We start from the raw sequence: 27,851 nt of genomic DNA, 5'->3' as shown, positions 1-27,851 counted from the left end.
GATAAGGTGTGGGAGGGCGGCCGTCGTGGGCAAACATGCCACCGGCTGGGAGGAGCGGACCAGCTCAAGCGGGCACCGCGGACCTGTCCCCGAACCGCTGCTTGGCCGCGCTGCTCTCGCTGGCCGCCGCCGCTGCCTTCATGGCCCTCCAGTCCGCCAGCCTGCTCCTTCAGACGCCTGGACCTCCGCTCTCCCCCGTCCCGCCTGCGGCCGCCCGGCTGCTGCGCTGCGTCGCCCGGGGACTCGCTTCTCTTTCAGTGTCGCTGCACCTGTGCTGCCTGCTGCTCGCCCTACTTCTCGGTCACCTGGCAGCACAGGTCCGCGGGGGCGGCGGAGACTCAGACAGGTAAACCCATCCCCGGGCGGGGAGGCGAGGCTGCCGAGGGGGCGCCGCGGGAGAGGAGGGGGCCATGGGGTGGTGGCGCCGCGGGAGGGAGAGAGAGAGCCTCTGGTCCGTTGATTGTGTGCAATGACTGTCCTGGGATGTCTGAGGAGCGTGGATCTGCCGCCTTCTCCACCGCCCTCACTTTCACGTTGCGGTCACCATCCGCCGCTGGTTTCCCCACTGCAGCTCCGGATGCTGAGTGTTTGGGGATGTCCGAGCACAGGGTGCTATAGAAATGCAAGACTTTTAATGTCATCCTAAAACTGTTGTCAAACTGACGTGCCGGGCTTGGATTTAAGAAGTGAAAAAGCACAGCATTGGGGGGGGGGGGGGGGGTAAGGGAACTCATTCGGCCCACTGGGCCTGTACGAGCACTTTTGAGAGAATTCTCCGGCTGGTCCCTTTTCGTCATGTCCTGGGCACTGAGCAGTGCTGGTTTTATCGTGTTCCTTCATCCCCTCCGCTGGCTGTGGCGTTTGACCACATCTTGCCTCACCCCTCGCAGGCCAGCTGTGCTCTTCAAGCTAAGAAATCGCGTAGAGCCGAGACTGATCCTGGGGCAGTCATAAAATACTATATAGCACAATACAGGCCCTTCGGCCCTCGATGTTGTGCCAACCGTTATAGTCCTACCTAAATAAAACTACTAAACCTTCCCTGCCTCATAATCCTCGATTTTTCTTTCATCCATGTGTATCTGAAATCAAGGGTCTCTGAAATACCCTTCATGTTTCAGCCTCCACAACCATCCCCATTTCAGAGGTTGCAGGAACCCACAACTCTTTTAAAAAAACACCCCTGATGACTCCCCTAAATGTTTCTCCCTTTACTTTGTACAAATATCCTCTAGTGTTTGATAGTCCCGCCCCAGGAAAAAGGTACTGGCTGTCTACCTCATCTATACTTCTCAAAATCTTGTAGTCCTCCATTTAGTCACCTCTCATCCTTCTTCCCTTCGCTCTGCTCACCTTGCCTCATAAGACTTATTTTCCAATCCAGGTCAATCTCTCCATCGCTTCCACATAATGAAGTGACCAGAACTGAACTCAGTATTCAAATGTCTCACCAGACATTTGTAGAGTTATAACATGACCTCTCAACTCCTGAAGTCAACTCCCTGACTTGTGAAGCCCAGCATTCCATAGGCCTTCTTAACTATCTGATCAACCTGCACAGCAACCTTGTGCCATATATGGATTTGGACCCCAAGTTCTCTCTGTTTGTCCACACTGTTAAGCATCTGATCATTAACCCTGTGTTCAGCCTTCAGGTTTGACCTTCCAAAATGCATCACCTCACACTTATTCTGCTTGGCCTCACACATTCACACAGACCTCCTTTGCCCAGAGATGTCATTTCTCATCATACATGCTCAGTGTGAGGCTAGAAAGCTCCATTAACCTCATGGGCTATGTCATGAGGAGACGATGAGTTGAACAGTCTCCTTCAGCGCCTCAATAGCTCTCTGAAAACTAAACAGCAGCTTGCTCATCTGGGGGCAGATCTCCCACCATTATAAACTCCTGTTGGACTGAGGTACCAGTCTTGCCTCAGCTCATCTGAGCCTTGATTTTCTGAGCAGACTGTTCTCATCTTGTTCTGCAAAACTACCATCCATTCCTAAATATCCTGTTCAACCCTGACCCCTTTCACCCCTCCTCATTCATTAACACTCTCTCTTTGTGCCCTGACCTCCGGGTTCGCTGTCCATGACGTCAGTGGGAGTATAATACTGATGAACAATTTTTTCCCCCCCAAAAAAGTTTACTTCCTGCAAATAATGGGTATTATGATAGACAACTTCAAGCTGAACATGAAGATAATTTGAGATTTGTTGTACCATTTTGGAAGTTGGAGAAACATTTAATTAACGTTTATTGAATTTAGCATGTTTAATCACATAATGTACCTCAAAGCCAAGCTCTCAGATGTGAGGAGCCCAGGGTTTGTCTTGGTCACCTATTTTACAACCGAAGCACAGCTCATAGGCTTCTTAATAAGTGCAGTCATGCTGCTGCTTTGAGCCTTACCCTACAAATGTCAACAGAATGTATTGCAAATGTTTGGACATTGAAGACATTTCTGCTTTATTGAATCTTCTGAAGACAATAAATCCTATTGATAAGTACACTCACGATGCTATTGCCTGAAGAACGTGTGCATCAAATGTACTCAATCTATAATCAATGTCATTCACAGAATCTGTGTATGAGCTGCTATAACCAGTCTGCATCTATCCTGACAAAGCATGTCCAGTCCAAAGACAACAATTGCATATCACAAAATCAGAATTTATCTAAAAAAAAGTACATGATTTTATTTTATTTTTATTTTTGTGATCAGCAGTCCAAAATTCATAAAAAATACACCCAAAGGGTTCAGGAAGCAAATTCTTTGTTGTCCAGTGTAATGAAGCGCACAAACCTGGGGAGATTGCTTACTAACAGTGCAGGAAATGTAAAACAAACCCAGAAAATGCTGGAAATATTCAGGCCAGACAGTAGCTGTGGGGATGTCAGAACCTTGGGACTAACTTCACTGGGACAGCTCATCCCCAATAACTCCAGTTCCTTGTTAATCATTTTCCTGTTTTGTCTTGCATCGGATGGGCTGATTGGCCTCTCACATTCCCATACAATGCATTATAGTGTACAAGTGATGTGAATACTTCCAAGATATTTCTTGCACCATAGATCATATGGCTACTGCCTGTGCCATCCAAGGAAGAGCTCTTCAACCTGCTCCCTGCCAGTGTGAAATGAAGTCAGTTAGAGAAAGAAGGCACAAATGTAAGAGTTGTGAAAAATAGACCTCGCTCAGAAGGTCAGGCTAATCGGGAAAATCAAATGAAGGCAATGTAGCAAGTCTGACAACTGCCCTATTCTGATGGACAGTGAAAAGAAGTTACCCAGAGTTATGGAATTCAACTAAAAACACTGGAGAAACTCAGCCAGTCTTGCAGTGTCCATAGGAGGTAAAGATATATTACCAACGTTTCAGGCCTGAGCCCTTCAAGGTATAAGCAAAAAGCAGTAAGGTCTCAATAAAGACAGAAAGGTGAAAGAATGGGACAGGGAGGAGTCCAGTCCAACAAAGTAATTGCATATAAGGGGAAAAATTAGAATTGATTTTGGCTATGTGAAAGGAGACAGAGGAAAAAGGGAAGAAAAAGACAGGATTGGAGGGAAGAAGGGGAGGGGTGTTGTTCTTAACAGAAACCGAAGAATCCCATGTTAATGCCATTCAGTAGGAGGGTGCTCAGACAGAAGAGACATTGTTCCTCCAATTAGCAGGTTGTCTCAGTCTATACGAGACCACGATCTGACATGTCAGCAAGGGAATGGGTCAGGGAATTGAAATGGGTTGCCAAATGCTATTGCTCAACAAAGCAATCTCCCAGTCTGTGTCTAGTCTCTCCGATGTAAAAGAGACCACAACGGGAGCACCAGATGCACCTTCAGATTCACGTGAAGTGTTGCTTCACTTGGAAGGACTCAACACCAAGGCTAAATCATTCTTCAATATAAAGCACCTCTTATCTTTAATTTGCAGACCTCATTGTGGATGAAACAATTGTTTCCAAGCCACATACATTGGGAAAGGGCTTGATGCCCTGAGTCCTGTTGAAAACAGTTGGTGTAGCTAACCAGTCACAGAGAACCCTGACATCCCTTCCTGCCATTTTCCTCTTCCTGAGCTTCACATTGGTGCCATTTTAATTCCCATCCCACTCTGACCTTTCTGCTTGTGGCCTCCCTGCACTGTCAGAAAACTGGCTGGAAAAAGGTAGCTGGGCAAGTTGGAACCTGTAGGACTTGATCCTGAATTCTCCAACATTAGGTTCTCTCTGTGTATCTGGATCAGAACTGGACACCTACCAGTATTTGTGAATTTTGGCTTGGATTCTTTCAATTGAATTAGTTTGACTTTTCCCAGCTCTGCTTTCAGAAAGACAACACAAAGAAGCACAATATCTATTAACCCATTTTGTCTTACCTTATCAGAATCGGTCTCTCTATCACTCCCCTACCTTCTCATTTACACTCACTCTCAGTTGACAAGTTTTTCAAACCTGAAACATTCACTAATTAGTTCCACAAACAGTGCCTGATCTGTTCAACATTTTCTGTTTTTATTAGTTTTCCAGAACCTGTTGTTATTTTTAAAAAATATACATTTTTTTAAAAAAAGAAAAACAGATGGCCAATTTGTTAAATAATTTCTTAAAAGCGAGTGGAGTGGGAAGGCTCAGGAGAGGAGTTCAGACAGTGAAATTAACAAGGTTACAAATGGGCTGGGGGAGTCACAGAGGAGTATCACAAGCTCAGGAAGAAAAAGCACAATGACAAGTCAAATCAGTGGATTCCTACCTGAAACCTTTACCCCATGAACTCAAGCTGGAACTGAGCCACAATCCATGGGCTATGACCACTTTGCCAGTACTCTAATTATACCTCTGGCGTACATTTTCACCATGTGTTTTCTCTGCTGCTCCAGGGCTGGATGGCTCCTCCTGAACAGTCGATCTTCTCGACAGCTAGCTCTCTCTGCCTTCTGTCTGGGCATCATCGTGTACTTAGCAGGTAAGTGCTGAGTTCCCCTTCTCCCAAATTGATTGTAACACTGGCTGCAGTTCAGAACATGCCATCAAAGGTAGGATCATCGGTCCCAGCGCAGTACTGTGGGAGTGCTACACTCTCATCATTCTGTCTTCTGGACCTTCTGCAAGGAAGACAAATATCCCAAAGCATTCTCCTGGTGTCCATCCATCAAACAATACCAATCCACGTCCGAGTGCTTTTGGTATTAATTTTGCCAGTAAACACTACCTGCCATAATTTCTAACATTTAAACACTGATACTCCTATAGAAATCCCTGTTCAACGCCCATAGAATACAAAACACTATAGGGCCTTCGGACCTCAATGTTGTGCCATCTTATATATTCCTACCAAAATATAAATACTAAACCCTTCTTACCTCATAATCCTCAATTTTTCTTTCATCCATGTGCCTAGGGGTCTCTTAAATACCCTTCATGTTTCAGCCTCCACACCTCCCCCAGGCAAGACATTGCAGGAACCCACAACTCTAAAAAAAATCCCTCCATTCATTTTGTACAAATATCCTCTAGTGTTTAATACTCCAGCCCCAGGAAAAAGGTACTGGCTGTCTATCTCATCTACACTTCTCAAAATCTTGTAGTCACCTCTCATCCTTCTTCCCTTAGCTCTGCTAACCTTGCCTCGTAAGATACATTTTCCAAACCAGGTAAATCTTCTCTCCATTACTTTCACATCCTTCCTAATAATGAGGTGACCAGAACTGAACTAAGTATTCCAAGTGTGGTCTCACCAGATACTTGTAGAGTTACATGACCTCTCAACTCCTGAAGTCAACTCCCTGACTTAAGAAGGCTTATGGAATGCTGGGCTTCACAACTATCCGATCAACCTGCAGAGCAACCTTGAGCAATATATGGATTTGGACCCCAAGGTCTCTGTTTGTCCACCCTGTGCTCAGCCTTCAGGTTTGACCTTCCAAAATGTTTCACCTCACACTTATTCTGCTTGGCCTCACATATTCACACAGACTTGCTTTGCCCAGAGATGTCACTGCTCAACATACATGCTCAGTGTGAGGCTAGAAAACTGCTTTAACCTCATGGGCTAAGTTTGTTACAGAAGGCTGGCATTATGGCAGCCTCCAACTGGGTATGGATGAAAAGGTTCCATTACTAAGGGTTGAACTCACTTCTGTGCACTAGTCCAGTTTAGCAATATTACCATCACACAATTACATCCCCTCAGTGTGTGTCATAGGTAACCAGTGAAGTCCGCAACACATTGCCAAGACACTTTAGTCTTTCCATCTATTTATTTATTACAGTATCACTGGGCAGTTAATGCGAGCTCACCAAAACCACAAACAAATCTCAGGCCCTCTGCTGAGACCAACCCTTTCCACAAAATGGCCCAAGCTGCATTTCGAGATGGGAGAGAGAAGCTTCAAGAAGAGCAGCTGTAAGATGTCGAAGTGAGGCGAGAGCTTGGCAGTGCCTTTAGATACCTCTGGGAGGATCTGGAGTGGAAGGAACTGGGACTGATATCCTTTGATCATAGTCTTGAACAATAGAGGTAGCCGACCAATCAAGCTCTTCCCCAGTCACTGGGCCACAGCTTTGGGAGAGAATCAAGCGAAGGACAGGGTGAGGTTTCTGTGGGAGATTCTATGTTGTGGAAAAGTGCTGATTAAACAAATTTCTGTCAGTACCCACAGGAGGGAAAGCCTCCTTCAGCCAAGTACCAGTGTAGACATACACAGGTACACAACAGCACTATTCAGAACCTTGCAGAGTTGGATCCATTTGGTTCACGTGGACTGGGGTGAGCTTGGCGACCATTATTCACTGAATACACCATCCAACACTGTGGGAAAACCAGAACAGATATCAGCCATGTTGGTGCTAAAGTGTGGCTCCAACTTACCATTAGGGTGTGAAGGCCCAGCCAAGTGCAGCACTGACCCAGAAAGGCTCTTAGTCCTAGGTTCATTTCTGATCCCTACCAGCAATTAAGCATAAAATTTAGCCTAATATCAAGCTGGGGAGAGGGCAGATTGAATCAGCAGGGCTCTGGGGAAAGAGCTCAGTTCAGGAGTCGGAGAGCTCCAACAGAGCACAGATCCCACATCCAAACAGTTTACTGGGCACTATCTGTGATTTGTGCTCGTCAGGTTAGAGAGAATGTATTCAGAATTAAGAGCTTCCACAGTCAGAGGCTCTACCTCCAGTGCTGGTGATGAGATATTTGGTAAAAGAACTAGAGGAGATGGGGAGAAATGCTATCCTTAATCCATTATGATTAATGGAGGAGCAATCTCCAAAAAGGAACAGATGAACAATTGAGCTGATGGGAAGCTAAGCAAACTGATCAGCTCCATCCAATGGCCCGCCATTCCAAAAGGCATTCCTGAAATTCTGGAGTACCCCAGTAACTAGTCAGCAATGCCCAGCAATCGTGCATTCCATCATGCAGACTAGCCAATGTGTAACCAGACCATAATCTGCAGGACCTATACCTTTGGCACGTGTGCTCTGCCTCTGGGAAATTAACCCGTTTCACGATCTTTTAGGGAAATGGTTGCAATTTCAGGGGGCTGGCTCTCTGTTGCCAGTCAAGCTCAGGAAGTGTGGCCAGCTGCAGCTCTTAGCAGATCATATGGAGCATTGGTGCTGCAGGTGGACTCAGTTTGGTGCGTCCATGATGTGGAGAACGTAGTGGATGGTATGCTTAGTGAGTTGGTCACTTTACAGGTACAGAATGAATGGAGATAGGTGATAATTAGTTCATGCTAGTGTCCCCTCTCTATAATAACACCATCTTGGATAGTGTGGGGGGGGGGGGGGGGTGGCCTCAGTGGAGAAAGGGAGCAACTCCCCAACATGTGGCACCATGGATGTTGGTGTACAGAGGGGGAGAACAATAGTGGGAGGGCATCTATCATTTGGGGGGGGAAATGGCAGGTAAGATTTTAAGTAGCTGAAACTGACTTCAGGTTTGTGTGTTGTCTCCCTGGTGCTTGGGTTATTGTTAACTCCAAGCAGCTGCAGTACAATGTGAAGGGAAGTGTGAGCAGCCAGATTGTGGGACATGTACATATCAATGACAACCTCCAACTGATAGGGAGCTTGGTAGCTGTTTAATGAACAGGACTTCTGAATACTTTCTGGGCCACAAGCAAGCGAGTTCAGGGAAGGTAACAGTGATACAACAGGAAAATAACAACCTTGCCTATGTACGTCGGTCTTAAAAATATACCAAAATTTTGCTTCCACTGCCCTTTTAGAAAAAGTTCATAAGACTCAAGACCTTCAAGGTTTTTCCTAAGTTGGTGACCCAATACTTTAAACAGTGACCTCTAGTTCCAGATTGTCCCACGGGAGGAAACATCCCTCCACACCCATCAGGATCTTGAACCTTTCAATCACATCCCCTCTGTGTCCTCAGCTCCAGCATACTGACAACTCACTTTGTTCAAACATTCCTCAAAGTATTCCCACTATCAGCCCAGAACTGTTTCCAACATTCTTCCTTCAACAAGGACACCCACACTGTGCAAGGCAATCTAGATTTATTTATTTATTTTTTTAAACAGTTCCCTTCTGTCCCATTGTCCACTCTCTTTCACATGTTCATTCACACAATTCTCCCACCAACATCCAACAATTCTTGGGACGTGGAAGAAAACTGAAGGTCTGGGGAGGGAGCCTCATGGTCAAAGACAAACAATCCAGATATGACTGGAGGGGAGGGCAGCACCCTATTTAAATGAAGCAAACGCATTCTACTTAAACATTCAATCTCCCTGCACTTCTTAATCAGCTGATGCCACAATTTCTCTCTCTCTTCACTGGTTACTATATCCGACCCACCTCTATGCCATCAATCACTAACAATTACATCTTTGTTGCCTTTAAACAATTTCTATACACTGTGATGTTAACTCAGAGATGTGTAATGGATCAGATCATTGAGTTCCCTTGTACAGCTTCTAAATAATATGCTTTAATAACTACCAGATGAGAGTTCCACCTGAAAACAGCATAATTGTACTCCTTCCTTACTTCACTAAACCCACAACTGTCCAATTCAGTGTTCCCAACAGGCCATGGCTGGCACCTTTCAAAAGCTTTTGATGAATCATTTTGATCTTTCCACAATTATAAAAATTGGACCAACGATATGGGCAGAAGGATGAGTTCTACCCTCGAGTTTAGGGATTTGCATGGTCATTTAAAGAGCAGAACCTCAAAAAACTAATTTCTGGATTGTTTCTGGTACCATGAGTTTGTAGTACAGAAAAAGAATTCCTGGCTGAAGGGATGGTTCCTGGATCACTGCAATTGGTTCTGGGGAAGGTAGGACATGTACCTCCATCTTAATGGAGGTACAATCAACATCTTTGATGGTGCTGTTCAAGATTCAAACCGAATAGGCAGGGGAAGAGGGGTACCACAGTATTCCTTCAGATGGAGAGGAACAATCACCCAGCGAATCAGCAGGTCCAGCGCATAGAATGAGTAGGTGAACATCAGAGGAATTCAAATGTAGAGAATTTTCAGGCAAGATAAGAGTGGGGAAGAACAGGAGGTATTTTACTGTCAATAAAAGTATACAAAGAGAATATTCTCGAGGCCTTATGAGAAGAAATTAGAAACAAAAGGGCACTGTTGCTTTGCTGGGTGTGTATTATAGAGCTCTCAATAGTCATTGGATATAGAGGAATAAATATGTTGGAGAGAAGCAGCAATAAAACTTGGGTTATCTTACTGGGGAACTTCAGTGTCCCAAATATTAACTGGGGTTGCCTTCAGCATTAAAGGCTCAGAGGAGGCAGAATTTTTGAAGAGGGTCCAAAAGAGATTTTTTTTGATGCAGTACTTCGATGGACTAAAAAAGGATGGAATATTACTGGGCTTTATCTTGGAAAACGCAGCAAGTCAAGTGAAGGGAGAGGTAGTGGGGTAACCTTCGAGGTGGTGAGCATACCAGGATAAATTGGTTACAGGAATGTATAGGATAAACTACAAATAATTATCTTAAATTGGGATGAGGTCATTTCATTAACACAAGCGAATGGTCAAAAGTAGAGAGGGAACATCTACTTGCAGATGGGGAAGCAGTCAAAGGAGAAATGGCAAGAGTCAAGGCCAACATGTTCCTGTAAGAGAAAAGCCAGGGATAACAAGTGCACAGGATGTTAAGAAACCAGAGGTAAGCAAGAAAATCTGCAGAAGCTGGGATCTAGTGCAGTACAGAAAAGTGCTGGATAAACTCAGCAGGTCATGCAGCATCCATAGAAAGCAATCATTATTTTGGGCCTTCTTCAATATCGAGGATTGGCTTGAGAAGAAAGGAAGCATGTGCCCTCTTGCCTTTGACTCCCCTAGCATGTAAAACAACTTTGTCACATCTACTGTGTCCAGGCCTTTCAACATTTGAAATCCTTCTATGAGGTTCCCCCCCCCCACCCCCCAATTCTTGTCTAAGAGCCCAACAGCTTGCCCATTATTTTTGACAACACTGGAGATAAGTGATTAACCCGAGCTGTCATTGGAGAGCGTGGTGACACTGTGTAGTCATTCTGTAACTACCCGCGCTGTTGTTGGGAGTGTACTGTGGAACGACGTAGTTACTCTGTGACTAATCTGTGCTGTCATTGGAGATCATGGTGATTACTCTATGGCTAACCTCTATTGTCATTGGGAGCGTGGTGAGATGGTGGAGTTACACTGTGACGAACCTGTGCTGCCATTGAGAGCATGGTGGGATGGTATAGTTATTCTGTGATTAGCCTGTGCTGTCGTTGAGAACGTGGTGGGACAGGAAAGTTTAGCACACACCCAGTGGGTGCTTTTAATCTGCAGCACCTGGCTAGCCCTCTTGGGACCCAGGTGTGATTAGTCAGGCAAAGGTACTTCCACTGGTGCAGGGTAAGTTTAACTGGGTTCCCTGACGACCTCCAAGGTAAGGCAGGGACCCAGTTGACTTTGGACAACGCTGACGAGGTCAGACCCTTTCAAGCTGCCTCAACCGGGCAAATTGTCCGGTTAACCCATTTCACACAGCAGCTTGAAAGTGCGTAGTGACAACCCCAGTCCTGCCTCTTTTGGCTCTGTGGACTACATGTAATGATTCTTTGCTTTTCGCCTTCCAGCCCTCTGCCTCCATGTGCTGCTGGAGTTTGAGAAGGAGAGTGCAATAGCAAGCGCCAGCATCCTTGGCGCTGGAGTGCTAGCAGCTGCCATCATTGTCATCCAGGTGCTGGTGAAGGGCTGTCGAGCCGGCAGTGCCAGGGCTGGGCTACCCGAGTGTGCTGCCACCCTGTTTGAGAACAATTGTTCCCCGACAACCAGGTACCTGGAGCCCAAGCATTTGGATCACAGAGAGGAAGAGGAGTCTTCACGTGTGCCTACCTTCCGCAAGGAGACAGCCTATGAGCGATATCGGGAGCAGAAGGCCTTTTACGTAGCCACTTCACCTAACCCCAACAGGTACGGACGTTCGTGGGCACAGCCTGCTGCCCGCGGTCTACCATCTACTGGATCCTGGGAAGGAGTCACCCATGAAATGAGGCAAGCATTAGCCCGAAAGGGAACAGTTTGCAAGAGGGACTCAACGCTGGTCTGAGCCCTCCTTCAGCACAGGTGAGACAAGATCAGCATCACTTCTGCCCCAACAGGGCTTCAAGCAATGTATCCATGTCAGTAACTGACTTCTTGCTGTCCAAAACATCTCAGCCTTCAACTTGAACAAATTTGTCTACAATCAAGAAATCAGATGCTAGCTCATAGCCACATCATCTCTAACCACGGACTGAGGAAGAAAGAGCAAGTTGGAGCAGGAAAGGAGTTGAATTGTTGTCAGTTGTGATCAGGACATGGGGAGAAGAACCTGGTCTGTACAGGGGAAATAATGTTAAAATATCTAACATTTTCTACCTTTAGGAATGAGAATTGTCAGTTTAAATTGTTGTTTCAGTTGGCTGTAGAGCTTGTGTGCCTTTGAATACAAATTTCCTCATTAAAAGTTACTTACAATGTTGTGTTAAAACTGAGTGCAGTAGGTTTGATTCACAAGTAAAACAATCTCAAAAAGCTTCTGGGGAAGAAGATCCAAGGATGATTTCACCCAATCCCTAGCAGTCCAACAACACCACACTAGTTAATTACAAATAGCCAGGAGATCAAAGCAAGGGGAAAATCACCACGTATGTAGACAAGAAAAGCACAGGAGGTTGATCGGCCCATCTTGCTTCTATCAATAGATCCTTGACTATTCTATTACCTGAGCATCATTTAAGTCCTTTAATATCCAAAAATCTCTCCTGGATATACTCAGTAGCGGAACATCCATAGTGAATATCACAGATATGGAACCGGGTTCTTCCCAGTTAATCCTTGTCATTAGAGCAGCCTCAGCTACAGCCCAGCTACCCAACGTGAGCCCAGCCACACAGAAATGGATGACCAGGTTTGGGACTGGCATCTATCCTTGATCGCAGCTCAACAAATCCTTTTACAACAAAACACACTGTGTCAGTCAGCTACATACAAGTTATAAATACTCTGACTTGGCCAAGATGAAGTCGGAATGTTTTATTTTACTCTAACTTTAGCAACCCAGAGGAGGTGAAGGGGAGGAATCCCTCCAGAGTGGAGCAGCTTGGCCACATTCACAACTAAAGCTAATGATTGGATAATGGGTCGCTAACTGGATTATTGCAACTCAGTGAGTGACACAAATTTCCACCTCTGCTCATTGATGGGGAGGGATGATGGAAGTAGAAGGAGAACAAAACATTGCCTGCAGCTCACCTGGCCCTTTGAAGACAAGACTGATACTCATGCGACTTATTCTCCAACCCAAGCTCAGGACATTCTTTGCATCACTTCCTGTGGTGATCAAAAGAAATGCCAAGGTAACTAATGCCCAATTAAAATAATTATGCACATACACAATTTAAATTTCTATTCCTCACACCCCACTTCCCCAATTATTTTGTTGCTATATTCAGGATGGAAAGTGAAGCAAAAGACCACTCCTGGTTATGGACATCACACGGAGAGATTGGTTAAATGTTGATCGGTTGGGAACTGAAGCACTGCAATTTGCTAGAGTTTGGCTTTCAAGTCGTCTGATCGACGTGTAGCTCTCATCAACAGCAGTAACATGTACATGGAAAGATCGGGATTAATCACTGTATTGCTTGTGGGAAGTTATGTCTGATTAATTGAGATTTTTTTGATGAGGGCAGTGCATCATCACCAAGGCCTTTGACAAGGTCCATGTAGAGGGCTAGTCCAAACATTAAAGGTCACAGGATCCAAGTCAAATTCACAAATTGGATCTGGAATTGACTTGGTAATTGGAGATAGAGAATGATGGTGGTGTGACTGGAAACATTCTTCTTGTATCCAATTAATCAAATCTCCCATTGGATAGCTCCTTCAGCCATCCCTGCTGGGTTTGGAGACCCAGTCAGTCCGCCTTATTCTACTTTTGCTAGTATCATACCTCTACATTGACTCTCTATCTTCCTTACACAATTGCATCCATCACAAGGTACAAGGAGCAGACCATGCACCCCTCATGCCTCTTCTATCATGCTTGCCTGTTAACTTCTTGCCATCTTCCTGCATTGACTCCACCTCTCTTAACATCCAATATCTCATGAAAATATTCTGCAATGGAGTCACCTGGACACAGAATTCAAAAGAAACACTACCCTAGGGAAGAAGAAATTTCTTCTCGTCTCTATTCCAAATGGTTTACAGAGAATATGCCTCCTTGCCCAAGGAAGCACCAGACTTGCATCAACTCTGTCAAACCCTATTACAATGTTGTACAGATCCACATGATCATCTCTCATCAGTGAAACATGGCGTCAGTACCTGAGGTCTGGTAATGGCCACACTGCTGCTGTGTACCCAGGAGAGTGGGGAGCGGAGACACAGTGTTCCTCCACAAGGTCCTACTGCTTGGTTGTGATGCCAACAACCCCATACAGGCCTTAAAAGGCTAGTTAAAGGGACCAGTGTTTCTTTGAACATCTTGAAACCATGGGATCTGCTCCCAAGATGGCAATGTCATGCTTGGAGGTAGACCACAAGGAGCTGTGGACTCCTGGTGGTCAGCTACTAATTAGTCAAGGGCAACAGAGTAGAAGAGCACCCCACCCTTGCTGAGAAGCAACCTGGGAGATGGCCCACAGGGAAGATGGCCATGGCAGTGGATAAACAAGGGCTCAGCAGCTGAAGGATCCAGACAGGGTGCGGAAGACTGACTCAGGCATCGGGACTGAGATTTGAGAAGGTTTCAGGGCAAGGGTTCCCGAAGTGAACTCAGATGCTGATAGCTTCCTATTCGTATTGGAGATTCAGAACTGGGTGCTCGGGTTTGTCAATGGTTTGGATAGGTGGCCATGCAGCTGCAGATGCTGTAGGAGTGCTGGAGATTAATCCATGGACATTCATTGTCTCTGAGGGAACTCCCTTTTGCTTCTCTTTCTCTTATTTTTGGACGCACCAGGAATGCTAATGGCACTTCTGTGGCGCAGGTAAAAGTTATACAAATGTAATAATACTCAAAAATTGTTATTCGTGTATGACTATAAAGGTATTGAATCTTAAAAGAGTACATGACCAGTCAGCTTACCTCTCCCCATATTGCAAAATTTGAAATCCCTGGAAGCAACCAAGTGAACCTGTGTGCTCTTTCAATTTCAAGTAGCGACCTCCCTGTGTAGGGAGACCAGGTCTGGATACAATATTCCATTGAAGTCTTATCATGGCCCTAAACAATCTGCCATGTTCACGTCCATACACCCTGCCTGTGTATATCCCCTAGACACCTTTGCATCCTTTTCACCTCCTACACAGCCACATGACATTATTATTTAACATTAAAGCACACACCGTTGAGGGAAACACAATGTGGGGTTAGTTCGAGGTAATGGACAGAAAACAGGACCTGAAATCTTCAATTTTTTATATAATATCCTTATTCAAGTAATTTTGATATGGATTGGGGCCATCACCAATTCCCACCATCCCAGCCACCATCAGAAAATGACAAGTATTTTCCACACTATTTTCTCTCTATTAACAAATTCTCCCCAAACTTGCCTTTTATTTACCCTCAGCTCATTGCTCCCTCTTCACACACAATCCTGGAGGCATGGTATGCCTGGAGGCATGGTGATGGTAATTCCCATTTCCCAGGGTCTTCCACAATCAACCAGAGGAAAGTCAAAATCAGTTTGCCTGTGCCATCCAGTTCTCTTCGTCACAGCCCTTCTGACTCTATCATCATTTTACTGGTCTTTGTGTCTTGAACCTCTGGTTGATCTTTGAATCAGGCACATCTAGTTACCAGCCTCCTAGGATCATTTTAGTCTCCAGCCATTCCACATTTAATCCCCAGACACACAGCAAGCAAAAAAGCAATAGTGAAAAAAAAACTGAATGTTCTCCCAATTTCTTTGAAATTAAATCTTGGTAATATGGGTTACAAGAAGTCCTTTGACAGGCAGCCATCATCTAACCAGGACCTTCTTCTTGGCTTCATTATCAGGTGTGACCAAAGGCAAGTGGGATGGAGGGCACGGAGCCATTAAGTGCAATGAAGCATTCAGGAAGAGCAGAACTGACATTCCCCCCCCCCCCCACTGAATTCAAGTCTGCAAACATATTCTCAGCTCCCTTCTCTTCTGCCAATGGTCTCTCAAAAACCCAGCTTGGCATTGCTCCTTCACTTGAGAAATTCAGCCATTCAATCATAACTCTGTAATTACAGAATCTTGAAGTGCAGCTGCATCTGAGTACACAGGTCACCCAGGCTGCTCTTTTCCTGCACCCATATACCCAGACTGCTTTTCTCCTGCACCCATATACCCAGACTGCTTTTCTCCTGCACCCATATACGCAGACTATTTTTCTCCTGCACCATATACCCAGACTGTTTTGCCACTTCACCCACACATCCAGAGGAGTGAGAGGTGGCTGAACAGCTTGTAAGAGGGGAAATGAGTGAGAGAAATTCAATACTTGGCACACATGCAGATCTTCCTATCTCAAGAGAAAATTTCCTTGGATCCTTAATAGGACCAACAATTAGGGTTAGGAATTCGAATGTGGCTCTGAGCCCACAGAAGCTAGTCATTCTCAATTTTCACAATGACTTAAAACATCCCAGTGAAGCAATGCAATGAAATGCCCCAATAATCAAAACAATTTGAGGATTGTTGAAAATAGAGAGTGATGTGGAAGGTCTGCATTGGTCAAAGTATTATCAAGATTCAACAATGATCACGTGCTGCTGTGGCTCGAGACAGCCAAAAGTCTGTGGATGTGTTCCTGGCATCAGCAATACTAACCTGAAAAGGGAGGGGTGCACGCTTGGCTCTGCACTCAGGAAGAAGAGAAGGAGGGAGGTTCAGGAACTGCCTGTGTAACAATGGAACTGTAACAGACACGCACATCACTAAAGCTGCATGCAGTGATGGGCGATGACAAATACAAGATGGAAAATGCAACTTAAATCATGGAGTACTGAGGGTTCATCACAACACTCAACATTTATCAGCAGAGCAGGAGTTTGACCCTGCAGCAAATCTCAGACAAGTCACCCTTGAGAGGTAGGTAATGGACATGCCATATGACCATAAATTGATGAGAAATACTGATTTTTTTTAGGTTGGAACTGTAGCACAACGCTATTACAATGCCAGCGACCTGGGTTTGAATCCAGTGCTGTCTATGAGGAGTTTGTACAAATTCTCTCTGCGTCCAGATGGGTTTCCACCGGTTTCTTCCCAGATTCCAAAAACATACAGGGTTTGTAGATTAATTGGTCACATGGGTGTATTTGTGGGCAGCACAGGTTCATGGGTTGGAAGGGCCTGTTGCCATGCTGTATCTCTACATTAAATGTGCCAAATGAAATTCAGATAACAAGCAATGCAAGTCCTAAGTCTTAGCATGTCACAATAGCACAGGTTTTGAGAAATAAAGGTGGCTTTAGAGATGTGGTTCTCAAAGCTGCACAGCACAGAGGATTTCCTTTCATCGAGGACAGTCCTTCAGCCCAGAGCAAGTTTGAATTGCCATTCAGCTGATCCACACACACTTTTCATCCTGATCATCATTTGCATTCATTCACTGTGCCGTAATGTGGATTACGAACTTGAATATATTTGATACCAAGTACCTTAGAGAGAGGGAATTCCAAAGGTTTACAGTCTATTTAATGAACCAATTTTTTCTCTGATATCAGAGTCCCAGATGGTCTGCACCAATTCCTTCATTCTGCAGCAAGAAACTGCATTTCTACATTATTACTTCCTCATAAAATATTGTACATTTCCATCAAAAACATTTTGCGTGGGCTGCTAGAGGCAAATGGAAAAGGGATTTAGATCTATGATAAAATTTGGCTCCATAATTCCAGGAAGATACAGGGTGCAATATCCAAGTAAACTTTTTTTGGCTTGGCTTCGCAGACGAAGATTTATGGAGGGGTATGTTCCAGATCTGCTGCAAGCTCGTTGGTGACTGACAAGTCCGATGCGGGACAGGCAGGCACGGTTGCAAGGGAAAATTGGTGGGTTGGGGTTGGGTGTTGGGTTTTTCCTCCTTTGTCTTTTGTCAGTGAGGTGGGCTCTGCGGTCTTCTTCAAAGGAGGTTGCTGACCGCCGAACTGTGAGGCGCCAAGATGCACGGTTGGAGGCGAGATCAGCCCACTGGTGGGGGTCAATGTGGCAGGCACCAAGAGATTTCTTTAAGCAGTCCTTGTACCTCTTCTTTGGTGCACCTCTGTCTCGGTGGCCAGTGGAGAGCTCGCCATAGAACACGATCTTGGGAAGGCGATGGTCCTCCATTCTGGAGACGTGACCCACCCAGCGCAGATGGGTCTTCAGCAGCATGGATTCGATGCTTGCGGACTCTGCCAGCTCGAGTACTTCGATGTTGGTGATGAAGTCATTCCAATGAATGTTGAGGATGGAGCGGAGACAGCGCTGATGGAAGCGTTCTAGGAGCCCTCAGACAGCCAAGTAAACTAGATAACCTGCTAATGTGACTCACCCATGAAGACTACACTTGTAGAGATAAGTAAATAGTCCAGATAACTCTCTCTGAACCAGATCCAACGAGAAGCTTTGTTGAGTATTAAAAAGGGAAAACTTGCTTCATTGAACTTTCAATATTGGAGCTCTTGGGCTTCCCTAATATGTACATCTGAGGGTAAGAAATTTGATTAATTTCAAGAGTCCTTGCAGAGCAGCTTTATTCATGATAAGCTTCCCATATTCATCACATTCACAACTAAACAGGAGTAGAACAGTTCCATTTTCCTTACATCAGAGGAGCCCAAGGGGGCACCTGAGAGAAACACAAAATTCTATTAGGCAGAGAGTAGGAACCTTTGTCTTATGGAAGAGGTGTCCATATCTAGAGGGCATAACCAGTAGGGTAAAGGGGGAGAAATTTAGAAGGGAACCTGAGGAAGAACTTTTCACTGAGAATGTTTCAATCTTGAATGCATTGCCTGAGGTCATGATGGATGCAAATACTCTCAATACATTTAATTACCACTGAGACACAGGAGACTATAAATGAAGTGCTGGTGAACAGGATGAGTATCATTGGGTTAGGCTGAGGACCCTATTTCTGTGCTGAATATTGTCAAAATTATGACTGCCTGGAGCACAGGAAGATGGCATTATGCAGAGTTCATATGCACACATGAAAGGATGCCAAATTATGTCATAACAGACACTCAGTACTCACAGAACTAGAAATAGCAACACTAAAATTTAAATATCAAATAAACATTCCCCCAGGGGCTTCATTAAATCAGCACTGCACCATTCAGTATCTTTGAAAAAGTATCCTTAAAAATTAAAAAGGTTTATGCTCTGTCAAAAAAATTAATTTCCCTGCTGTCAATCATTTTTAGTGTATATGGGTAAGGTGTGACTAATACAACTTGCTATGGCAACATTTCCCTTTCAATTAGCAAAAAGAAATGTAACATTGTCTGATTCAGGGGAATCCTTGGCCTGCGTCCACTCAAGATGGAGGGATAGCATTCAGGAGTCACTGAGCTTTGAGTATCTCTGACAGGAGCTCATGGACAGCACATAGAGTGGAAGGTATGCAGAATATACAAAGTCTCCCACCCCATCAAGAGGAACATGCCCCATCTCACAAAGGATGCCTTGGTCACTACAAAACCAACTGTAATGTAGAAGGCATTTTTATCCTTATATAGCTGCCTAAGGCATCAATATATTCCACTCAATGTTCTTATTCCCACTATTGTGCTCCAATTGGAGAGAAGTGGCACCAGGAACTGAACTCCTGAGACACTGTGATTTCACAGTTGGGCTGATGGAGGCAGGCCTGGTCTAACCTCAGTTCCACAATGAAACAGGCCGATGTGCTGCTTTTAATGACACCCCCAACCATCACCCAAGCACAGTAACTAAAATCAAACCATAAAGGTAGGGAGGGAGGGCACACCAAGCAGACCCATGGCCCTCACAGTACCTGCGGCTCTGCAAAGAGCTCATCTGGTCCTTAATGCTGATGGCTTGTCGGAGCAACCCCTCAATGTTGGTGAAATAGCCTGCACTGTTAGACATGCTCTTCACTGCGCTGTGGGGTGGGGAGGGAAGAAGGAGAAGCACAATTAATCTCTCAGGTAAGCTGTCAAGCTCATGAATCAAGGAAGAATACATCCAGCACAAGCAACATTGATGTGAGACAAGACACCTGGGTCAGCCATAGGTCCTCAGTGTTAAATGATTGACAATATTTTGGGCCAGATTACAGAGAGAAGTGAACAACACCACTCAGCATCATAACTCAGAAAGCAACACAAAACAGTGCCGCTCATGTGCAAAGTGGAAAAATGTCACACTGGGGCTAATTCAGACATACACCTGAGGGATTCATTCTGCATCTGGCCAGTGGTGCCCACTCATCAGAGTGTGAAGATACAATGCAGAGGGAGCTTTACTCTGTACCTAACCCTTTAGTTTTTGGCATTTACACCATATTCCTCATATTGACAAAGATATAGTTGAAGTGATCCAGTCAGGAAGTACCCTGGTACTTACTCCCAGGTACACCAAAACTCCAGTAATCTGTTACCCTCACTCTGTTGTATACTATTTGTCATAGACTTCTAATCAGAACCACTCCTTACTCATGCTGTCCCTGCCCTGGGAGGTTATGCTTGCTTGTGTTTTGAGGAAGCTTTACTCTGTTTCAAATTCTGGCTCTATTTTTCCAAGCTAGACAGGTGTGCCATCTCCCATACTTGGAGAACGGTGGGTGCCTGGAAGGCATTACCAAGGGAGGTGGTGGAGGGTGGTACAAAAAGGAGACTTAAAAGACTCTTAGATAGACATATGGATGCAAGAATTTAGTTAGACTGATAAATGAATGGGTTTCAATTGATTGGAATAACATTGTAGGCCAAAGAGTCTGTACTGATCTGTGCTTAACATCATTCACCTTAATGAACACAAGATTAAAACCATCCACCCAGTTGCTGTGATGATTTAAGGATGTTACCAACAATCTTTCCCATTTCCCTGTAATGTGATGCCTTCTGTCCAAGTTGAGTTTCAAGAGATATGGTCATTACATCAGTATTCTGTCTAGATAATGTCAAGCTTCTCAACCAGACACATAACCAGACATAATAGACATACAAACATTACATATGCAGGACAAGTATTCATATATTCATGAAACAATATTTATTTATTTGTATATGAATTTAAAATGAAAGTGTGAAAGTTCCTTTGATCGTTCAGCATTCTCACTTTAACCTCTCTCTCTCTCTCTCTCTCTCCAGAGTCTCACCTGCAGGCATATTCAACAGTATATATTGCTCCCTGGCATTGTTCTTCTACGCTTTGCATGTCTGTCTGCAGAGAAAACAAGAATCTAATGTTACACACTACAGATAAACCAGACAGCATTTTACTTCAGAGACAAGAAATCCTTCCTCAGGATCCAGAGAGGTGGCAGAGCTGGCTCAGTAGTGGACCAAGGCTTTACATGCTCATAAATCCAGATAATCTATGCTGTGCATGTGCACACACACCAGGGCATGCCCATGAATACACTCTGCACCAATCAATGTGTGTTTCTCTGTAAGCAATTCTATGCATGGTTCTATTTACCTGCGTAATTGATTAGATATGCAAGCAATTGTTTGAGTTTAACAGCCTACAGGAGGTATCTGAATGCCCATGTGGAAGTCGAACAGAGGAACTGGAGGTGAGAACTGGGTAGTGAAAGAGAGGAGTAGGAGATGGAATGAGGTAGTAATAGCAAGGATGATGGGGAAGAAACAGGTCTAGTAATTTTTTAAATGTTTTAGTCATACAGCACTGTAACTGGCCAATTCAGCCCGACAAGTCCATGCCACTCAAATTAACCTACACCCCAGGATGATTCCCCGGCACTTATAGTGTCCTTACCTTATGCTGTACCAGCTCAGGAAGAGATCGGCGAACATGCTCCTGGAGACGGTAAAGAGCCACTGACGGCTCATTAGCCAGAAAGTACATGCTCTCCGTAAATTTATCTGTAACTAGATAAGATACAACTGAAATATAATGTTTGAAAGTGTACAGTCATGAACTTTGGAAGAAAAATAAATTAGTAGATTTTTTTTTAAATAGAGAGAACATTGAAAATACCCAGATACAAATAGACCTGGGAATCCTTGTGCAAGATACCCTGAAGGTAAACTTTCATGTTCCTACAGTGGTAAAGTAGGCAAATGCAATGCTGGCATTCATTTCAAGAGGAATAAATACAAAATCAGGGATGTTCTGTTAGGCTCTACAGGTAACTGTTGAGATCTTACTTAGAGTCTATTATGAGCCAATTTGGGCTCCTCATTTAAGAAAGGCTGTGCTGACATTGGAGAAGGTTTAAAGGATGTTCACTAGGATGATTCCAAGAATGAACAGGTTATCGTACAAGGAGTGTTTGACAGCTCTTGGCCTGTAGGAGAATGAGGGGGGGTATTTCATTTAAACATTTTGAATGTTGAAAGGCGTGGACAGCGTAGATGTTGAAAGATTGTATATTATGATGGGAGATTCTAGGACAAGAGGGCAATCTTTAGGGGCATCCCCTTGGAAAAGAGATGCAGAGGAATTTGTTCAGCCAGAGGGTGGTAGCTCTGTAGAATTTGTTGCCACAGGCTGTTGTGGATGCAGACTCCATAGGCTGAATAGCCAATTTCTGCTCCTATGTCTTATGGAAAGTCTGGAGTTAGACAAGGTATGATTCAGTAGGAGCTGAATCATGATTAAGCTGCAGCATCCAAGTCGCTCTCCTGGGAACCACATGTGATTAGTGGGGCAAAGGTACCTCCAGCACCTTTTAAGCTGGGGTGGGAATGAAATAGAGTGAATCGAAGGTACCTCCAGCACCTTTTAAGCTGGGGGTGGGGGGGATGAAATACAGCAAATCGCCAACCCAGCGATTTAAGGGAGCTCCCGCCCTGCCATAACACGGTAAGTGACGCTTCACGCAAACTAGTCTCCCCCCTCCCCATGATAGCCGACCCCTTTCTCCCCCCCTCCCACTCCCACCGGCCTGCTGACCGCAGCATCTCCCCCCCCCCCCCCCCCACAGCCCGCCGACTACGGGGACCCCTCTCTCTCTCCTTCTGCCGGGGATTCCCTGTGACGCCAGCGCACAAGTGCTGACGTCCCAGGGTAACTGGGTCGGCCATTTTCGCTTTCAAGCCACGGAAGGACACGACCTGGGTCAGTTTTAATGGGTTCCCTGATCCTCTCCGAGGTAGGGCACGGACCCTGTTGATTTCCAACGTGCCTAACCACGTCAGACCCTTTCAAACTGCCCTGTGAATGGGGCACTAACCGGGCAAATTGCCTGGTTAACCCCATTTTACAGGGCAGTTTAAAAACGCCTAGTGGCGGCCTCGAAGGCGTCCATGGTTTTCAGTTGCAGACACGTAGTAAATTTTACTACAGAGAATTAAAGGTGATTGAGGTGTTTTAACATAAAATTATTTTTTTTTTAAATCACATGGTGAGAGAATTTGAACGTAGAAGGCTGCAGGTGAAAGGTCGGGTTGACTTTCCAGGTAGTCGTGGGACAAGGGCCTTCTCCACCCCTTGTTTTTCTCACCTCTCTCAGCCCGCTTACCTCCATTGCCAAATGTGGCTGTGCTGCCCTGCCCTTTGGCAATGACTCCTCCACCCATGGCCTTCGCTCAGAGCACCCTCCCCCGCAATCTTCCCTTTCTCACCCCGACGAACTCGCAGCTGAAGCTCAGGATCCTCCATCTCCTCCCTCACTGCGCCGGAGTGTGCGTCGCCTCTCCTCCTCCCCCGGAAGTCCCGCGTGGTGACAAGGGTTCCGGGAGCCCCGGCTACTGTGCACCCCACCTCAAGCTTCCCAACTGTTGTGAGCCCAGACATCCTTCCTCACTGACAATTACACCATCTTTGGTTTGCGGATCACAGCAATTATATTGTTGACATAGGTCCAAACAGGGCCAATTCCCTCAGCACTCCACTGGTTAAATGCCTTTTGGAAATCTAATCCACTTATTCCTCTTTATCCAGCTGCCTATTACATCTACAAAGAACACATATATTTGCCAAACGCCAATTTCTTTTCATAAAACCATATTGATTCTGCATAACTGTTTTCTGATTTTCTAACTATCCTGACACAAACATATTTAGCATTTTCCCCAATGTTGCCAGGCGAAGTTATTGAAAAGAGACACTACAATTACAAATTTTCAATCAACAACTCACCCACAATGGTTAAAACATAAATAAAATATTTAAAAGAAACAACTCTCCCACAACATCCCTATTCAACACTGGTCTCATGCACTGCCAAACTGAAGCTACCTGCAAATCGATGGAACAATACTTAATATTTCATATGGCACTCTCCAACCAGAATGCATTCATATCTGCTCTCCTCCCTCCTAATTCAGACACCTGCCTGGTTTTTGCTCAAACCTCAATGAAGGGCACAGGCCCGAAACATTGGTTAACTTTTATTTTGTATGAGCTGCTGAGTTTCTCCCACACACCTCCACACTGCCCACCGCAGTCTCAGCCCTAAACTCCCCAGCTCAACACCTCACTGTAATGTGCGTCGAAAGAACCAAAGACGTGTTGATCCAAACCAAGGCTTTTATTAACTAAAAGACTGGAGCATATCACAAATAGGTTGACCAGTCCAGAATAACCTGGTCTGGCTAGGAGCAATCCTTTTAAGACCTGCCAGTAGGTGTGGCTACACTCTCAGCCAATCACAGTCATCCTACACTAACATCTGTACATATACACATTGGTGATAGAATCTGTACTATCACATTCACCCCTTCTTTGAGAACCGACCCCAGGGTGAATGGAGGTTAGGGGCTGTACCGGTCAGGGGGTCTGACCATCCGGCGTGACCACCGTGGCGCCGGGATTGGGATCGCCGGAGTCGAGTCGCCGGCAGGCCTGTAGGGTGCGGCCTCTGCTTTGCTCAATTCCCCAACGCCATTGTCGACAGTCTGGCCTGAGCTGGTCCATCTGTTCAAGCACATGACCTGGGGGAGAAGGAATAGGGGGAGGTTGGGTTAAAGGCACTGCTGTGTCTGATCCGGCTTGGGCTAGGTCCCTTACCGAGACTGTGTCCTCCCATCCATCTGGGTACTCAATGTATGCATAATGCGGGTTCGCATGGAGCAGATTCACTCGGCCAACCAAGGGGTCGTTCTTAGAGTACCGGACGTGGCGTCGTAAAAGCACTGGACCGGAAACCGTGAGCCATGCCGGTATGGTCATACCCAACTCATATTTCCTCGGGAAAGAGAATATCCTTTCATGGGGGGTGGCATTGGTCGCGGTGCATAGGAGGGAGTGCATGGAGTGTAGGGCACTAATGAGCACATCCTGGCAGCGAGAGGTGGGGTGACCTTTGGACCGGAGGGCAAGCGTAACCGCTTTCCAGACGGTGGCATTCTCTCTTTCGACTTGCCCATTACCAAGTGGATTATAGCTGGTGGTCCTGCTTGAAGCAATACCATGCTCCAGAAGGTACTGCCACAGCTCCGCGCTCATAAACGAGAACCCCCTGTCACTGTGGATGTAACTGGGGTACCCGAAGATGGCGAAGATGCTGTGGAGGGCCTCTATAACTGAGGAGGCAGTCATGTCCGAGCAGGGCACAGCAAACGGGAAACGGGAGTACTTGTCAATGGCCGTAAGGATGTAGGTGTTATGGTTGGTCGACGGTAGGGGCCCCTTGAAGTCTACGCTGAGACGCGCAAAGGGGCGGGTAGCTTTGATGATGTGGATGTTCTTCGGACGTAAGAAGTGGGGCTTGCACTCAGCGCACACTGGGCAGGCCCGGGTCATGGAGTGAATCTCCTCGACCGTGCAGGGCAGGTTGCGAGATTTGACAAAGTGCGCGAACCTAGTGACCCCTGGATGACAGAGCTCCTCGTGGAGTTTCTGTAGCCTGTCCAGTTGCATGTTGGCACAAGTCCCCCTGGATAGCGCATCTGGCGGGTTGTTGAGTTTACCTGGCCGAATCAGTATGTCATAATTAAAGGTGGAGAGCTTGATTCTCCACCTGGCGATTTTGTCATTCTTGATCTTACCTCGCTGGGTATTGCTAAACATGAAGGAGGCCGTGCGTTGGTCAGTCAGCAGCATAAAGCACCTGCCAGTGAGGTAGTGTCTCCAACGATGTACTGCCTCGACTATGGCCTGGGTCTCCTTCTCGACAGAGGAGTGTCGGCTCTCAGGACCCTGGAGGGTTCTGGAGAAGAAGGCTACCGGCAGGCCGGCCTGGTTCAAAGTGGCAGCCAGTGCAAAATCAGACGCATCGCTTTCGACTTGGAACGGAATGGACTCATCGATGGCATGCAGCATTGCAGCAGCGATGTCCGATTTGATGCGGTTGAAGGCCGCTCAGGCTTCAGTTGACAGGGGGAAGGAGGTGGTCTTGATGAGTGGCCATGCCTTGTCGGCATAGTGTGGAACCCATTGGGCATAGTAAGAGAAAAAACCCAGGCAGCATTTGAGTGCCTTCTGGGTGTTGGGGGGGAAAGTCCATGAGGGGACGCATGCGGTCAGGGTCCGGCATGACCACCCCGTTCTCCACCACGCAACCCAGAATTGCAAGACACACTTGTCGAAATTGTAGGTCAAGTGCAGCCGAATTGTAGTCTGAAAAAATTTCTCAAGGTTGGCATCATGATCCTCCGTGTCATGGCCGCAGATGGTGACATTGTCCAGATACAGGAAAGTAGCAGTCAGCCCGTTCTGATCTACCATCCGATCCATTTCCCGTTGGAAGACTGCGACATCATTTGTGACCCCAAAGGGTACCCTGAGGAATTGATACAGCCGCCCATTTGCCTCGAAGGCCGTGAAAGGTCGATCTTCTTGATGGATCGGGAGCTGATGATAGGCCGAACGTAAGTCAATGGTGGAAAATACACGGTATTGGGCGATCTGATTCACCACCTCCATGATCCGTGGAAGGGGGTACGCATCCAGGAGTGTGAAGCGGTTGATTGTCTGTCTGTAGTCAACCACCATCCATGGCTTCTCTCCGTCTGTAACAACTACTACCTGGGTCCTCCATGGACTCGAGCTAGGTTCAATAATACCCTCATCCAGCAGTCTGAGCATCTCATTTGTGATAAATTTCCTGTGTTCAGAACTATATTGCCGGCTTTTGGTGGCCACAGGCTTCCAGCCAGGGGTGAGGTTTGCGAAAAGTGCTGGCGGACCGACTCGGAGGGTAGAGAGACTACAGGTGAAGCCCTGGGGCACGGGGGTGGGTAGCTCTAGATGCTCCTGGCAGGAGGTTCCCAGGGTAGAGTGGTTACAGACAGAGAGCAATTGTAATGCGCGTCGAAAGAACCAAAGACTTGTTGATCCAAACCAAGGCTTTTATTAACTAAAAGACTGGAGCATATCACAAGTAGGTCGACCAGTCCAGAATGACCTGATCTGGCTAGGAGCAATCCTTTGAGACCTGCCAGTAGGTGTGGCTACACTCTCAGCCAATCAGTCATCCTACACTAACATCTGTACATGTACACATTGGTGATAGAATCTGTATTATCACACTCACCCAGCCCCACATCTTCTGTCCCACCCCACTCCTGCATCCCCAGGCTCTCATTCTTCAATCCAGCCCACCACCCACATCACTCCATTGCAACCCATTGGTTCAGTTTGCCTAATCTGAGTGCAGCAGGTGTGCTCAGTACTTGATGCCCAGACTGGTATCAGCAGTCCAGGCTCAGGCCCAAAACATCAGCAATATATTTTTGTCTCCAATCAACACTAAAAAGACTGGCTGAGTTCCTCCAGCATTTCGGTTTGTTTTTACTTTTGTCCAGGATGATCCCCAGGTCTGAGAATAGTCCTAGTTGTCCAGATCTTTATCCACTGCTGGTCCACAGGTCAGTCTCTGCTGCTAAACCTGTGGCTGAAGCTCAGTCTGGTCCCTGCTCAATAGGCTAATCTGGAGATCAGGTTGGACATTGTGGAGGGTGCTTGCTTTTGATGGGCCAGATGGCTGACTCCTGCTCCTATTTCTTGTGTACATGTACATCAGAGGACACAGGTCTAAAGAGGATTGAATAACTGGGGTGTGATGAAGGGTTCCTCAAGAAGGGTTTTGGATTGAAGCTGCCTGACCTGCTGAGTTCCTCTAGCATTTTGTGCATTTCTCGATAGTACGTTTGTGCATTTTGTTGGAAGTGGCAGGGCAATTTGAGAAAGTGGTAAGAAAAGCATCCAGAATCTTGGGCTTGATAAACAGGAGCATGGAGTCCTGAACAAGTCACACAGAACCTTTATAAAA

General features: G+C 45.9%; 2 protein-coding genes across 9 annotated transcripts; one reads left to right on the top strand and one right to left on the bottom strand.

The window, feature by feature from the left end:
- On the top strand, positions 1–11,982 carry tmem221 (transmembrane protein 221). The gene is made up of 3 exons (XM_069928559.1): positions 1–346; positions 4,883–4,968; positions 11,105–11,982. Exons 1-3 carry the CDS (start codon positions 36–38, stop codon positions 11,575–11,577), a joined length of 870 nt encoding a protein of 289 aa, XP_069784660.1. The 5' UTR covers positions 1–35; the 3' UTR covers positions 11,578–11,982.
- borcs8 (BLOC-1 related complex subunit 8) lies at positions 6,244–23,334 on the bottom strand. 8 transcript variants are annotated; one of them, XR_011354540.1, is made up of 7 exons: positions 23,157–23,252; positions 21,449–21,555; positions 20,826–20,890; positions 19,500–19,607; positions 16,325–16,352; positions 12,765–12,842; positions 6,726–6,813 (listed from the first exon to the last, which is right to left on the bottom strand). XR_011354540.1 is itself a non-coding variant. In XM_069928561.1 (6 exons), exons 1-6 carry the CDS (start codon positions 23,294–23,296, stop codon positions 6,727–6,729), a joined length of 438 nt encoding a protein of 145 aa, XP_069784662.1. In that variant the 5' UTR covers positions 23,297–23,334; the 3' UTR covers positions 6,244–6,726. The 8 variants fall into 8 exon arrangements, 7 of the variants coding, with proteins under 7 accessions (XP_069784662.1, XP_069784663.1, XP_069784661.1 ...); XM_069928561.1 differs by lacking the exons at positions 12,765–12,842; positions 23,157–23,252 and adding an exon at positions 23,260–23,334 and having other exon boundaries at positions 6,244–6,813; positions 21,449–21,561; XM_069928562.1 differs by lacking the exons at positions 12,765–12,842; positions 23,157–23,252 and adding an exon at positions 23,260–23,321 and having other exon boundaries at positions 6,244–6,813.
- Between the last annotated feature and the right edge of the window lie 4,517 nt (positions 23,335–27,851).

Source organism: Narcine bancroftii, chromosome 3, assembly GCF_036971445.1.
Source record: "Narcine bancroftii isolate sNarBan1 chromosome 3, sNarBan1.hap1, whole genome shotgun sequence".
Taxonomy (NCBI): Eukaryota; Metazoa; Chordata; class Chondrichthyes; order Torpediniformes; family Narcinidae; genus Narcine; species Narcine bancroftii.
The sequence above is the reverse complement of the archived record's forward strand: the minus strand, read 5'-3'. Positions and strand labels throughout refer to the sequence as shown.

Coding starts and splice junctions, on each gene's coding strand:
- tmem221 (XM_069928559.1), top strand. CDS start 36: ATGCCACCGGCTGGGAGGAGCGGACCAGCTCAAGCGGGCACCGCGGAC. Junction 347..4,882: donor GGCGGCGGAGACTCAGACAG/GTAAACCCATCC, acceptor CTGCTGCTCCAG/GGCTGGATGGCTCCTCCTGA. Junction 4,969..11,104: donor CATCATCGTGTACTTAGCAG/GTAAGTGCTGAG, acceptor TTCGCCTTCCAG/CCCTCTGCCTCCATGTGCTG.
- borcs8 (XM_069928560.1), bottom strand. CDS start 23,214: ATGGGTGGAGGAGTCATTGCCAAAGGGCAGGGCAGCACAGCCACATTT. Junction 21,556..23,156: donor AGCCACATTTGGCAATGGAG/GTAAGCGGGCTG, acceptor ATCTAGTTACAG/ATAAATTTACGGAGAGCATG. Junction 6,814..16,324: donor GTGCACCCCTCCCTTTTCAG/GTTAGTATTGCT, acceptor GTTTTCCCACAG/TGTTGGATGGTGTATTCAGT.